The 14,231-nt window shown below is 37.3% G+C and overlaps 1 protein-coding gene across 2 annotated transcripts in view; it reads right to left on the reverse strand.

Annotated features, from left to right (window-relative positions):
• UFL1 (UFM1 specific ligase 1) overlaps positions 1 to 12,048 on the reverse strand; it is a 30,416-nt gene extending 18,368 nt beyond the window's left edge. Inside the window, exons 1-7 of one of the 2 annotated variants that reach the window (XM_084799672.1) lie at positions 11,891 to 12,048; positions 10,799 to 10,944; positions 9,657 to 9,685; positions 8,514 to 8,611; positions 7,705 to 7,819; positions 5,343 to 5,473; positions 1,344 to 1,402 (exon numbers count right to left, since the gene is read on the reverse strand). In XM_084799672.1, coding sequence (XP_084655798.1) covers positions 1,344 to 1,402; positions 5,343 to 5,473; positions 7,705 to 7,819; positions 8,514 to 8,611; positions 9,657 to 9,685; positions 10,799 to 10,944; positions 11,891 to 11,967 — 655 coding nt within the window. In that variant the 5' untranslated portion in view covers positions 11,968 to 12,048. The other variant, XM_084799673.1, reaches the window with a different exon arrangement.
• Positions 12,049 to 14,231: the final 2,183 nt, after the last annotated feature.

The raw sequence follows: 14,231 nt of genomic DNA on the forward strand, positions 1-14,231 counted from the left end.
TTTATTTTCTTTTCTGTGAAATTGGGACAATAACAATCCCTATCTCATGAAGCTGCTGTATTCAAGCAAAGTGCTACCATCAATTGGCATATTATAAGCACTGAATACATATTAGCCATAAATTTCATTATCACCTTCTCCACCCTCATAAATCTAGGGCTAATCTGAACACTAATCTGACTCTATGTATGCTCAACAAGAGGGAAATTGTGCCTCATACTATGGTACCTGGGGCCAATGAAGTCATGGATCTTGGAGAAGAACTAACAACCACCACTTTATTAAATCAGCACAACCCCAACTCCCTTCTATATATTGGTCCTAACCACAGTATAGTCCTCACACCTCATCAAGGATTTCTCCAACCCACTGAGACCATTATAGAAAACCAAAAGCAATCAAAACACAGAGCTTTGGAGCTCAGTCACAATGGGCATCCATAACATAACTTTTGTATATAAGGCTCAGGGACCACTGTGGAAGAGAGGGTGGAGTGATTCTAAGAGCCAGAGGAGCAGGGAATTTACTGTGAAACTGTATCTCCTAGGACTGTCAAAATCTTACCAACGTGGTTACCTACAACAATAGCCATGTTAATGTGGTTAGAAAAAAAGCAAATAAGGCATCAACCCAATACAGTCCACTAAGAAATGCTGAAAGAGAAAGTCTTCCCCAGGAAACAGCACCCTAATTAGTTATCAAAAAAGACATACACACACCACTACAATCAATTAATGAAAAAAGAGGCCATGAATTGGGAAGAGACCAAGGAGAGATACGTGGGCAGTCTGAAGGACAGGAAGGAAAGAGAGAAATGACATGATTATAATATAAAAGAAAATGAGGAAAATAAATGACTCTGTCTCATTAGCAGCCAGGAAAGCAGTGCTATACTTTGGATGCCGAGTATCTTCTAGGTCCTACAGAGGTGGTACTGGAGCTTGTAGGAGGTAGGGTCTACAGGATAGCCCTTGGGCATTAAATGTATGCCCTTGAAGAGAACCGTGTGACCCTAGAGTATAGCTCTCCTCTCTGTGTTCCTAATATAGTTTTATTATGTCATAGGATCCTCATCAGGATCCTCTAGCCATACCCTCCTGAGGTCCAAGGAAATGAATCTACCCAGTGTTAGACTGATACTTCCGAACCTGTGTGAACAACAAAACAGAACTGAACCACCTATCTTCCTCTGGTCCCCACTCCCATATGCCCTTTTGCTTCACCACTCCTCTTTCTGTTTCTCAGCGCTGGGGATGAAAGCCTGGCCTCATGCTTTCTCAGGAAACACTCTCTTACTAAGTTACCCCCACAACCCAAGTAATACAAATTTAAACAAAACTCACAGTAAAGGAGCTGCTCCTGAAATCCATATTTTGATATCAAAGAATTCACTGCTGTAGGCCTTTATGGGAAATTAAAAAAACAAACAAACAAACAAAAAAACTAAGTCACCATGCAACTGTATATGATTAAAAAAAAATAAGAACTGGAGTTTATTAAAAGAAAACACCAATTAATTTAAAGGAAAACAATAATGGCAAAGCTATACCAAATATTAGAGACTTGACCAGACTTGCTCCCAGATATAGCAATCAGTCTCTCTTCATACCCCAGCTCAGTCTCTATTCTGAATCCTTTCTGTGAGGCAGGACTCTCCCTGCTCTCACTTGCAGCACAGTGAAATCCAAGGATGCTCATGTCTCTCGTGCAAGACGCTGTAGGATCTCCCTATAACCTGAACATTTACCATTTCTAGATATCCTGATTTCCTAATGCAATATGTCACCTGAACATGTTTAGTGGCTTTCCACTACTTAAGAGTTTTTAAAGTAATCATTTTATTTCTTTTAATTTTAAGCCATCATCCTTGTTCTCCAGTCAGTTTCTATTTTTATGTATATTCAAACTCCTTTAACTTTTCTAGCCGTCCTTCCCTTCACCCTGTCCCGTCCAAGACAGGGTTTCTCTGTGTAGCCCTGGCTGTCCTGGACTTGTTTAGAAGACCAGGCTAGCCTCGAACTCACAGAGATCCATGTGCCTCTGCCTCCCTGAGTGCTGGGATTATAGGAGTATGCCATAGTGCCCTGCCTAATTCCAACTTTTTAATGCCTTACTGACTATTTAGAATGTCTTACTGTATTTTCTTTAAAATCCTGGAAGAAATTTGGTAAAATAGGAACACTTACTTAAAAATGAATGAAATACTTAGAGCTTCTATGTTTGGAGAAATTTTGATTAACTTATTTAACATAATTTCTTGTGGATCAATTTGTTTTATTAAATTGTTTGATCCCCGATTTACTCAGATCCCCAAATTAATTGTTCCAGTGTGATCAGTTTACCTTACGTTAATCATCATAACCTGCTTACATGTTACTTTGTGTGTGCTCTGTTCCTGTGAGGAAACAAAAATAGCTTTTTAAAGGTGTCCACCTTAGACCTTGTAGGTATTACTCACTCTGGGTATTCAATAAATGTACTAAATTTCTAAGGTTTTTTTTTTTGTCTGATGAATTTTTATTTTTGTTTGGAACAGAACATGACTAGTGTACCTACATGTCCCACTCATCTTAGTATTTACTTCCTGTTCTTCCAGCTGCCTGTAACAGCTGCCAACATAATCTTGTGGATGCACGTGACTTCAGACCAGAAAAATGCAGTAGTTCCTTAGTTCCCAGCTATTATACAGATACAGTGAATTAAATGTATTATCTGGAAGCCACAGGTTTCAGCAGTTCTTTTTCAGGTTTAAAATTTGTTTTATTCTGTAGTTTGACAGTATCTCAGGGCAATTGTGAGAAGGGGAAAAAACCTGCTGATTGTGACAAAATTTATACTTCTACAGTAATCAGCAAAATATAAAAGACAAATATATTAATAGAAAAATATTTTTAGTTTTTGACTAAATGATAAATTCAAAGGGCACAAAAGTTACAAAGCTGTCTTCTTCTATCTCTACTAAATAGATTCTCAGTTCTGCTCCCCCTAAAGACCAACTCTTAATTGAGTTTGGAGGGAGACTGCATATCGGTGGTCAGAACCCATGGAGGACAGAGTACATGGGGGAACCTATAGCAGCAACAAATCACAATGGGAATTAACGCAAATTAAGTAAAGACATGAAGGGCAATACATGCTAAGTTTACTGTGGCTAAAGAAGAGAATTATAAATATAGAAAATTAAAAAAAAAAAAAGAAAAAGAAAATAAGAATGAAGTAAAGCCTAGTATTTGACTTGAATCAGAGATATCAGTTTGAACCCATGCTTTTGTATATATGTTTAAGGACAGATACACAGAAAGTACACATACCTGGGTCAGTGAATCCTCTAATTGTTCACCAAGAAGGCCAAAGAACAGTGAGAGCCAAATCATATGAAGAACAACTAACTAAGAGTTGGTGTCTACACAGTCTACTCCAAGAGAAGAATCAGCGGCCATGGAGAAATGGCTAGATAAGCTGGGTGGGGCAAGGAAGCGTTAACTGAACAAGAAACACTTTGTTGTATCAGAGAAAAAGTACTCCACCCATGAATGATGGGGTCTTGGCAGGTCAAAAGCCAGCCTGAGGGCCAATACTAGCAAAACCAAGGGTGATTCAAAAATGCAATTTATAGCAAGTTAAAGTCAAGTAACAAATTTAGGGAACACTAAGTTTCCAATGACATAAACAATTAAACAAACAGACATTATGTCTGAGGAAGAATGGGATACAGGGCCCTAAAATATCATCCCCTGCACATGACTATTTGTGTTTAGCTTTCTATCAACTAACACACTCATGAGCAATTGAAACCCATCTAAATTGTGCACCACCTGCTAAGATTTTAATTAGAAGAATGCAGTGTTACTTCTGTGTATTCCTGTCAATGATAGGCAACTTAAATACTGACACGTAAACAAACAAACCAACAAACAACAAGATAACTTAACATTTTAAAGAATAACTGATCCGTGACCTTTAAAATATCAAGACTAGGAAAGCCTGGGAAAGACCAAACAGGTGTTCCAGATTAAAGGCAACCAAAGACCTGTAACAACTATATGAAATTCGTGATTCTCAACTGAACCTGACCAGTCTAGAAAGGCAGTGCTGAAGCAATCTGCATATCAAAGCGAATCCAAAGGCTAGAAAAGCCTATATATCAATGTTAATTTTCTGACTATGAGTTCTATATTATATTGTATTGGATAATACTTTTTTTGTAGGAAATACAGACTAAATTGTGGTAAAATTTGAGCAATTTCTCTACTGGTCATAGAAAAACTCTCTAATCTATAAACTCCAAATTATTTAAGAATAAAAAACAAAAAGAAGAAATTTGTTCCACCAAACTATAAGTTTCCCCTCCAAACCTTCCCATCTTTTGTTCTCCTCTTGCCTTGTGTGTGTTTGGTGCTCAGTAAATGCATATTGTTGTTAAATGACAAAGAAATCACTACAGCTGCCCTATCTAAAAGATGTGTCTGCAGTTAAATGCTGATGCAAAGACAAGTAAAACAAGGATAGAAATAGATATTAGACTAGTGATACTGACAATCTACGTGGTAGAAACCAGACAGTCGGCTTGAGAAGAGAATGAGGGTAAAAAAAAAAAAATGAAGAGTGAATATAGACATCAGTCTGGAGAAGAGGCCTTAAAGGAGAAGAATGAACAGACTATTAGATGGAGCGGAATATGTCGTCAGAGAGTTGTTTAAAATGAAAAATCTGGACATCTCAAATCCCGATGAGACACAAAGCTACTCAGAAGAAACTGATATGACAGCTAAGATGATAACTAAAAATGTAGGATTTCTGAATTCTATATTTAAATATATATAAATATTTTAGACTCTGAGTCTTGAACTGTGCCTTTCTAAAGTAACAGTGCTATTTCTTAACACTATGGACTTTTACTAACAACAGTCCTAAGAACAGTCGATCTAAATTCAAAGTAAGGCGGGCTACTGACTTCTCCGCCCCACAGCATGTGGCTGCTACATAATAGAACAACGGACCCAGATTATATTTTAATAACTGCATGGACTTTCCATGATTTCAGGGTGATTTTTACATAATGGTATCAGCATCAGATTTTAAACTGTTTTCTGTAAAAGTATGAAAGCTGTTGGAGCAGGGAAAGGAAGGTGCTATTGGTGGCCACAGGCTGAGTTTTGGGACCCTGGAGGCTTTATAGTCCCATTTCAGAGAAGCTTTCCTTCTACTTGTTTCAAGACGATTTAGCTACTAGAGAAAAATGCAAACCATGTCAAATAAATATGTAAGTCTCTCTCTCTCTCTCTCCTACACACACACACACACACACACACACACACACACACACACACACACTGTTTTACCGGGTAATAGCACTGAAGAGTCCACGGATTCGTGCTTTATGGCGAGCTACAAATGCCTCAGTAAAAATCACTCCTCTGTTATCAAGGTCAATATGGCCATTGATAATTCGACCGAGTCGCTGAGTTAATGCCTGGGAATAAGAGGTCATATTTTACTAATTTGAAATAACAAAATTAAATTACACATTTGTAAAATTCTACTCAACTCATGCTCTATGCCATGACAAATTTAAACTGCACAAATAACATGATACACAACCTAAAATGGTGGATTAATATCTAGAAAGCATCATTGCCTCACAGTAGAGTTAAGAAACATACCAAAAAGCATTAGCTATAATTATCATTGATTATTATTAGTTAATTGAGAGAGGATTAACTATAGTAATGGCTCTTATTTACAATATTAGAGTTAAGAAACATACCAAAAAGCATTAGCTATAATTATCATTGATTATTATTAGTTAATTGAGAGAGGATTAACTATAGTAATGGCTCTTATTTACAATATTTATTTCTAATGGAAAATAAAAATGATTGATTATCCAATTTTCTAGATATAAATGGTTTTCAACATACACATAGCAAGATGGGTCTTAGAGAAGACTCTCTTTGGACCTTTGGATACTAACACAAATCTATCTAAAATAGGTCTGGACATATTTGATAACACCACCCCCACCCTCAGCCAAAAGTGGAAGCATTCAAGGTGGTTTGATAGTTTTACAACAAAGAAAAACGTAATGAGCTTTAGAAACACACTTGTGATATTCAGAATATAGAGCTGGAAGCTCTCAAGTATCCAGAGGCACAGCTATGAAAGAAACCATTTGGTCTAAGCCTTATAATTTTTAAGCTTGACTTTCTATGCTTTCTAGTTATTCAGGTAAAATAGGACTTAGACTCCAGAAATTCTTTGCAAGACACAGATATTCTCCAAGTTATGTTTTAAATACTACCAGGAAAGTTTATTCTGTTAGTACAGGTGAGCGAGCACATATATACTATGAATTAGTCTCATGTACTTAATGGTTTGGTAACTTTCTAAAGTTAGATTTTCTTATGGTGAATGGTATTGGTGGTAGTTTGAAGGAAAAATGGCCCCCACAGGCTCATATATTTGAATGCTTGGTCCCCAGTTAAAGAATTTTTTGGGAAGGATTAGGAGATGTGTCACTGGAGATGGGCTTTGAGGCTTTAAAAGTCCAAGCCAAGCCAATGTCCATCATCCGTCTGTCTGTCTCTGCCTACCTGTGGATCAGTCCCATGCCTGCCTATCTGCCTGCTTCCATGCTTCTTCCTGACATGACAATGGATTAATTCTCAGAAATAGAAAGTAAGCCCCCAATTAAATATTTTTTTTAAAAATAAGAATTGCTTTGTTCATGGTGTCTATTCACTGTAATAGTACAATAATTAAGCAGCAGTTAAAATGACATTTGTTTGCTTCTTTATTTCAGCACATTAAAAACAAACTCCTGTTTCTAGTGCTACCCTTGTGCTAACATTTCATTAGATATCTCATTGATGATTATAGAATGGATACAGTTATTCCTTCTCAAAAGATATGGCACTTGCAATACCATACAGATGAAACAACAATTTTCTTAATGTCAGTTAGCTAAGAACTGTCATCGATAGGATTCAAATCCAGTCTGTCTCACACTAAAGCCTATGGGTTTTCTACTGCAGCTCATGAACATCTATGACTTTATAACTTTAAAAACTTAGGACTTAAAAAACAAATGACTTTAAAAACACAAACAACATATAGTTTCAGTTTTTAGGTAACATTGTTATTGTACTACAGTCATGATATTGAAATTTAGTATCAACACAAATACCTAAAGTTAGAGAATATGTGAGATTCTTTGTTCTCCTGGCATAGTCAGGGTTCAGAGGAGGAAACATGACAACAAAAAAATGGTACTAGTGACATCTGGGTAAGAAAATCCTTTGCTGAAGGTGGTTTACATTGAAAAATGTTCAGCAGCAGCCCTCATCTTTACCCCCTCTCTGTTATAATATTTACCAATTGTACCAAAACTGTCTATGTCCTAGCTAGTTTCTAAACAGCGCGACCCTAAGTATTAAGCCCATCCATGCGCCTGTGGTACATGTGCTTCTGTGGCATCAAGACAGTCCTAGAATTTATCCTGCTCTTAGGTGTCTTGTGATTTGGGGTTGGGATAACTATAATCATTTCCAACAGTTTCTTCAAAGCCATCAAATAGGATATACTCCCAAAATACATGGCTTTGAGGTGCATCCACTTATAGCTTATTTAAAAACACCTAATCCTGCCCCCGTACCCAACTAAGATTTAAAAAAAATTATTACACTATTTGAGGGAAAAAAGTACCTGTGTCAGAAAGTCCCCAGGAAGGTCATAGGTTTTACACAGTTCTGAGATGGTTACTTGACCACTTTCTTGCAATTTATCATTTACCTCTTCTGATAACCGATCCAGATAGTTCCTAACATTGAAGAAAAGTTTTTAAAAAAATCAAAAATGTTTTCCTTCTGTATTTCTTCCCTTTTATGCTTTTCTGTTTGAGTAAATTAGGCTCCAAAATAATGACCAGAGTGCGAATGGGCATCATTTATTGCTCAGATTCTAAAGCTTATTTTTTGTTCATGGATATAATTAAATATAAGGTTAATAAAATGGTAGTGTTTCTTCTGTCAATGATTTTTTTAAACTAATTTATTTTTATTTTATGTACGCTGGTATTTTGCCTGCATATGTAAGGAAATTGGATCCCCTGGAACTGGAGTTACAGACAGTTGTGAGCTGTCATGTAGGTGCTAGGAATTGAACCCAGGTCCCCTGGAAGAGCAGCCAGTGCTCTTAACTGCTGAGCCTTCCCGTCAATAGAAATTTTTATAGTCATTTAACCTTAATGGTTTTAGAACACATTTGCTTTGAGTTCAGTTAATTCACGACAAAAAATAAGTTATGTTTTTTATTGCTTTAGTAAGAAAAATTAAGATTTATATTATGTATATGTATTCCCCATAATTAGTACTTACTTTTAACATTGAATGACTTTTATAATGAAATTCTGTATCACACAAGCTTGAAACAAAAAGCCTAACTGGATCTGACTGGCCCAAATGTAAACACTACTTCAAAGAAGGAAAGAAAGTTCTTGAAAACGTTACACTTACTCATCTATCAGTTGTCCCAACACCATCTGGACATTTTTCTCTGATTTAATAATGTCACTGACTCTATTTTCGATATGAGTCAGATCCACATTGATAACCTAGAAGTAGACAGAAATTATATAAAGTTGGCGCTAGTTCTTACTTTTATACTCATTCTTAGCTAAATTTGGAATTGTTTTAAAATAGTGAGAACTGAGTACGGTGGCAAACACCTACAATCCTAACATGCATAAGGACAGCCAGGAGTTCAACGTCAGCGTGGGCTACACAACCAGGTCTAGGCAAGTCAGGGTCACAGAGTGCAACACTGCAGACACACAGACACACACACAGACACACACACGTCTATGATACATATAAAACATATATATGTATATTTCAAACTAGTAAATACTGCCAAAGTGTCGGTCAAATAGAAATAAGAAGCCTCATTGCTTATTTATTTACTTTCGGGTTCTGAAGAATTACAGTTTTTCCAGGAAAACTTTTTATTATTAAGTTTTTATTTATTTTTATTTATTTATTTTATTTATTAAGTTATTAATTATTATTATTATATATTAAGCAGTGAGCTCTATTTTCATAAAGCATGCCACTTCAGATAAGATTTTCTAGTGACCAAGGTGGTCATATATGCTTTTTAAAATTTTGGAGCTGGAGAGATGGCTCAGAGATTAAGAGCACTGGCTGCTCTTCCAGAGGTCCACAGTTCAAATCCCAGCAACCAAATGGTGGCTCATAACCATCTATAATGAGATCTGGTGTCCTCTTCTGGCATCCAAGTATATAGGCAGACACAACATTGTATATATAATAAAATCTTGAAAATATTTTTTTTACTATTTCTCTATTATTCTCTATATACTAAAATAGATATGAAGGCCTAGTGATTTTTCTCCCCGAATTATATAAACCTTAAAATTTTATGAAGTAATAACTGTTGAGTTTATCTGTAAAGAATGAACAACTCAACCAAGAAAAATCAGCTCCAGGCATCAGCAAAGGATTCACAGCTATTTCTTCACAGATACCAACCCAACTATGACAGCAATATTGGTGAATACTTAGAAAGGAACTGAACACATGTATAGCATTAGAAATTTAGAACACTTTAGGAAATCGAAGCAAAACCTATCAATTTACCTGTTGTAAGTCGACAATGTTTACCCGACCTTTGAACAAAAGACAGGAATATAAATTACACGGACGTAAAGCCAAAAGCGTCAATTCTAACAGACAGTGATGATCAGTCCAAGTCCTACAAAGGGCATAGGGCCACTGTAACTGTAACTGAGGTATTTAGACACAAATCCCTAGCTACTCAGCCTTCATGGTTAAAGCCACAGGCAATACTGTTCTCAACGCTGTTTTTTATCACATGTGACCAATTATGGACATCAGCTAACACAGGGTGGACACACTTCTGGGAGGCACTCAACTCTCACAATTCAGCTCATCTAAAATGACCTAAGGAAATATCTGCAACTAAATTAAGGTGATTTCTCCATTATTTGAAATTGAAAAGTAAGTGTCTATCAGGAAGAGTCAGTTAACTATTACAAATCACAGCTCATATTTTATAAGCACCGCTGCAGGAAGATAAGAAACAAAATGCCAAGGTTATACTCTAATAGCATCTAATGAAGTTTTATTTCTATTTAAGCCAAATTGTGCCCACTCTTCTTAATACATTGTTCAAAGTTTAAAAATACAAAGAAAAGCATTATTTTATAACTGATGGCACAAACTGCACTTCATATAATATGAGCCTGAGGCTACTGTTTATTGATTTACAAAACTTTTAAAAAATAGTAATGCAACTTTAATACTTGAAATCTTACAATCTTATGAAATCTCTATTCCTCATTTACAATTAACTATGTGATCACTGGCAACTAGGTGCCTACCCCTGGGTCATGAAGTAAGTTAGTACACTTTTTTTAAAAAATCCAGATATACAGTACATTTAATTTGAAAGAAGAAAACCTGGTAATCGTTAAATGGAAATAGTTCAGATCCTGTTTGTGTGACCCTGTAAGATCATGTCAATGTGCATGAACCTATTTTAGGCTCACTATCTGGCTAGCAATTGAGAAGGGTTAGAGCACAGTGCTAGTATTTGCCTAGCATGTGCCCCAGTCTGATTCTCAACACAATGGGGAAAGAAAAAGGAGCAGCTGAGGAGAATGCCCTATACCATCCATATAATTATTTAGTTATGATTTTAGTACTTTTCCTCCAAACACTCTAGTAAAAACAAAGCATAACACTAAGGAATTACTTACCACCTCGGACATGAAGCTCATCTCTCATTTCTTTACTGATTTGGGCTGGAGTGATATATTCTTTTCCATCAAGTGTATGAACTACCTCTAGCTGTTTCTGAGATATTAATTTATTCACAATCTCAATGCAGTTCCGCTCTGACAACCTGAGAGAAACCATAAGTTTAAGAATATCTTGATAATGTTCCACAAAAAACTACATGAAAGCAAAATTTTTAGTAACTTTTATATTGCAAAATCTGTCCTTTATTAGTATAATGATGTTGATTAATCAAGAAACTCCAGAGTAAGCAAGTTTACATTCACTTGAATTATTTACTTAATTCGTACATATCACTGTATTATGATTCTAAAGTTATTTTCTAATTCCTTCTTCAGTCTTTAAATATCAAAATCGTGGTCATACAATTTAAGAAGGAAAACACCAGCTATGCCTTTAATTTTCAGATGAAAACAAACTTTTCTTAAAAAAAAAATCACAGACTGTGGTATGACAGCTACAGCTGGTGTACAGGCAGGGCATCTGACTTAGCAAAACCATAATTACTTCCATTAGTTACTCACACTTACTTGCCCAAGATTTTGTTTTCTTGGGTTTCTGACTGTTTGGGCTTTGTTGTTTGTTTGGTGTGTTGAGTATGTGTATGTCAATGCTATAAAACACCCTCAAAGGCCTAGTGTTATCAGGTCCAGTAGAAATAAAATACTACAAGAACTTGTTTATAAGGAGAAAAAAAAATCTATTCTTATTATATCTATGATCTGTAATCATGGGCGCGGAGTCGGTTTATTCTGGCCACTCCTTCGAAGGTTCGCGGAGTGCAGAAAAGTCAGGGTCCGTGAGTCCCTAAAAATGACAGATGGCGCGTGGCTCTGGCTTGGATCTGTGGCCGCAGGTAAGAAAGGGTTTAAAGGAGGGACAGACTACTTGCTGCGCTCAGCACTGGGATCTTTGCAAGCTCTCTCCGGGCCCGGCAGCGAGCGCCTCTACCGGCAGTCGGGCTCCGGGGTCTCACGGAGACCCGGCAGGCAGTGCGGGAACGGGACAGCGTCCCTGGCCTAAGCCGGCTCCACACCGGAGGGGACCTGCACCTCTGCGCGGCCTCTGCAAACTGCGCCCGCTGGAAGTCAGCAGCCAGCCGCCGTATCTCCTCCCAGGCGTCCGCCATCACTGCCTCGCTCACACCGACACCGGGAAACCGCAGACACGTCAGCCCTCGGCCGGAGTCAGGAGCCGAGGGACGGGCCGCGCAGAGGGCCAAGAGACCCGCGCTAACGCAACGCGCAAACGGCAAAGGCGAGGCTGCCGCGGTCGCCGCCCCCTGCTGGGCGTGGTCTCTCGGAGAGGCTGCTGTATAATCTGCTTTAAAGGCCTGCTTTTAAAAGCTGAGTCAAGTAATCCTTCAATTTGCAAGATTCCTGGTCAGCCTTGCTGAGGGGACAGTTACGTCTTTTGTCCGGCTTCTACGAACTGTGACTAATCCGTGAATTGGCCTTTTACTTGGACCAAGAGTGAAATCAGGGAAACTAATCATTGATTGAACAACTACCTAGAGAACCAGTTGTTGAGGAGAAGATGAAGAACGGAGGAAAAAGAAATACTCGGAGACTCAGGCATATATGGTACAAGCTGAAGGTCTTAAAGCCCAGGAGAACTTATCTTCTGTCTCCATCTCGGTCTTGCTTGCTGTCTGTCTGATTCCTTGCTCCTTGTCATCCATCTTTTATTTCTCTTCTTGCTTGCTGTTCCCCATCTATCCGCAGCTCTTGCTGTTCTCCATCTCACTCTAGCTTACTTCCTGATGTCTGTTACTTGTTTGCCAAGCCTAGTATTTTATTAAAATGAAGTTCAATTTTTTCATTACAGACATCATGATTTGTTTTTCATCTTTACAATCACTAGGGCAATAAAAAAAAATCAACAGAGTAACAAGGAAATACAAAAGGTTCTGTAACCTACAACAAAGCATACAACAAAAATCAGTCAACTTCAAGCAATGGTCAGCATGGCCTGATCATTACTTTCAAACAATACACGGGACAGCTTAATCATAAATTTCCACGGGCTAAAGCCAATGTGGTTACAAGATGGTCATAGCAACATAGCTTAAGCTAAATGTTCTCTAAAGAAAAAACTTGCCCTACTTCCAGTACCAGACCAACATGCTTGAGTGCTCACAGTCAGAACAAAAAACTCTACCATTGTCTCAAGCCTTTGGCCAGATACCCACTTTCAACCTTCTCCGTGGGAAAAAGTTCTCCCTGTATGATTTTCCTTAGGGCTGAGAAATGAAGAGAAAAACAAAACAAAACAAAACAAAACAAAACAAAACAGTTTTTAGGAGAAATAGCAGATTTCTAAACAACATTACACCTGGACCATACATAATAATTAAGGGAACTGGTCATCAGCTGGAGATCTTTGGAACTTTGTCAAGCAAAGCCTCAACAGCTGTTCTAGATGTCTAGCGATCAGGTTGGACAGTTGTAGGTCTCTGGGACTTTGTCAAGCAAAGCCTCCATGACTTATCCTATGTCTGTGACATTACAGAGAAACATTAAACAATGTACTGGACAAGAGTATTGGAGCAAACACTAAACGGCTGTTTTCTGGATGGTAGAGGATTCTTTTGAAGAACAAACTTGTATGGATTTGGGGAGCTGAAGTCCTATTCTTTATAAAAATTTCTAATAGCTATCTGCAGTTGTCTGCAAACCATGTTAATGTTGATATGTAGACAATCTGTGAACAGCTGATGGTGTCTTTAGCTACAATGTGTTAATGATTTATTACACATTCTCAGACTCATCTATAAATTCTCTTTTAACATAAGAACATAAAATTACATACTAGTGATGAAACACTATGTGATGCTTAAACACGTGCATACATTCATAACATTTAAATTCTGTCAAACTCCTAATACTTCATACAGTATCCATGATGGAAACATTCGATATCCTTTCTTTTAGTGCTGTAAGATATAAAGTACATGGTTTTCCAATTGACAGGTAGAACCCATGAATCTAAGAAGTAAAGAGAAAGCCCACAATAGAAGAGAATCTTTGTCAGGTATACATCTGACAGAAGATTAATATCTAGAATATTTACAGAATTGAAAAAAAGTCAAAAAGCAACAATAACTAAGAACAATTCCAGTTACACCATTCCTTGGCATATGTCCAAAGGACTCAGCATCCTACTCCTTAGCCATGTTCTTCGTCATTCTATTTACAGTGCCTAAGAAATGAAAATAGCCTAAATGTCCTTCAAACGACAAATAGATAGTGAAAATGTGGTACAGATACACTATGGAATACTATTCTCCTATAGAGAAAAATGAAGTTATGAAAATTTTAGGTAAATAGATGGAACTAGAAAAGATGATACTAAGTTAAGGTACCAAGAGCCAGAAAAGACATACAACATATA

This window comes from Acomys minous, assembly GCF_964271855.1.
Source record: "Acomys minous genome assembly, chromosome: 1".
NCBI classification, from domain to species: Eukaryota; Metazoa; Chordata; class Mammalia; order Rodentia; family Muridae; genus Acomys; species Acomys minous.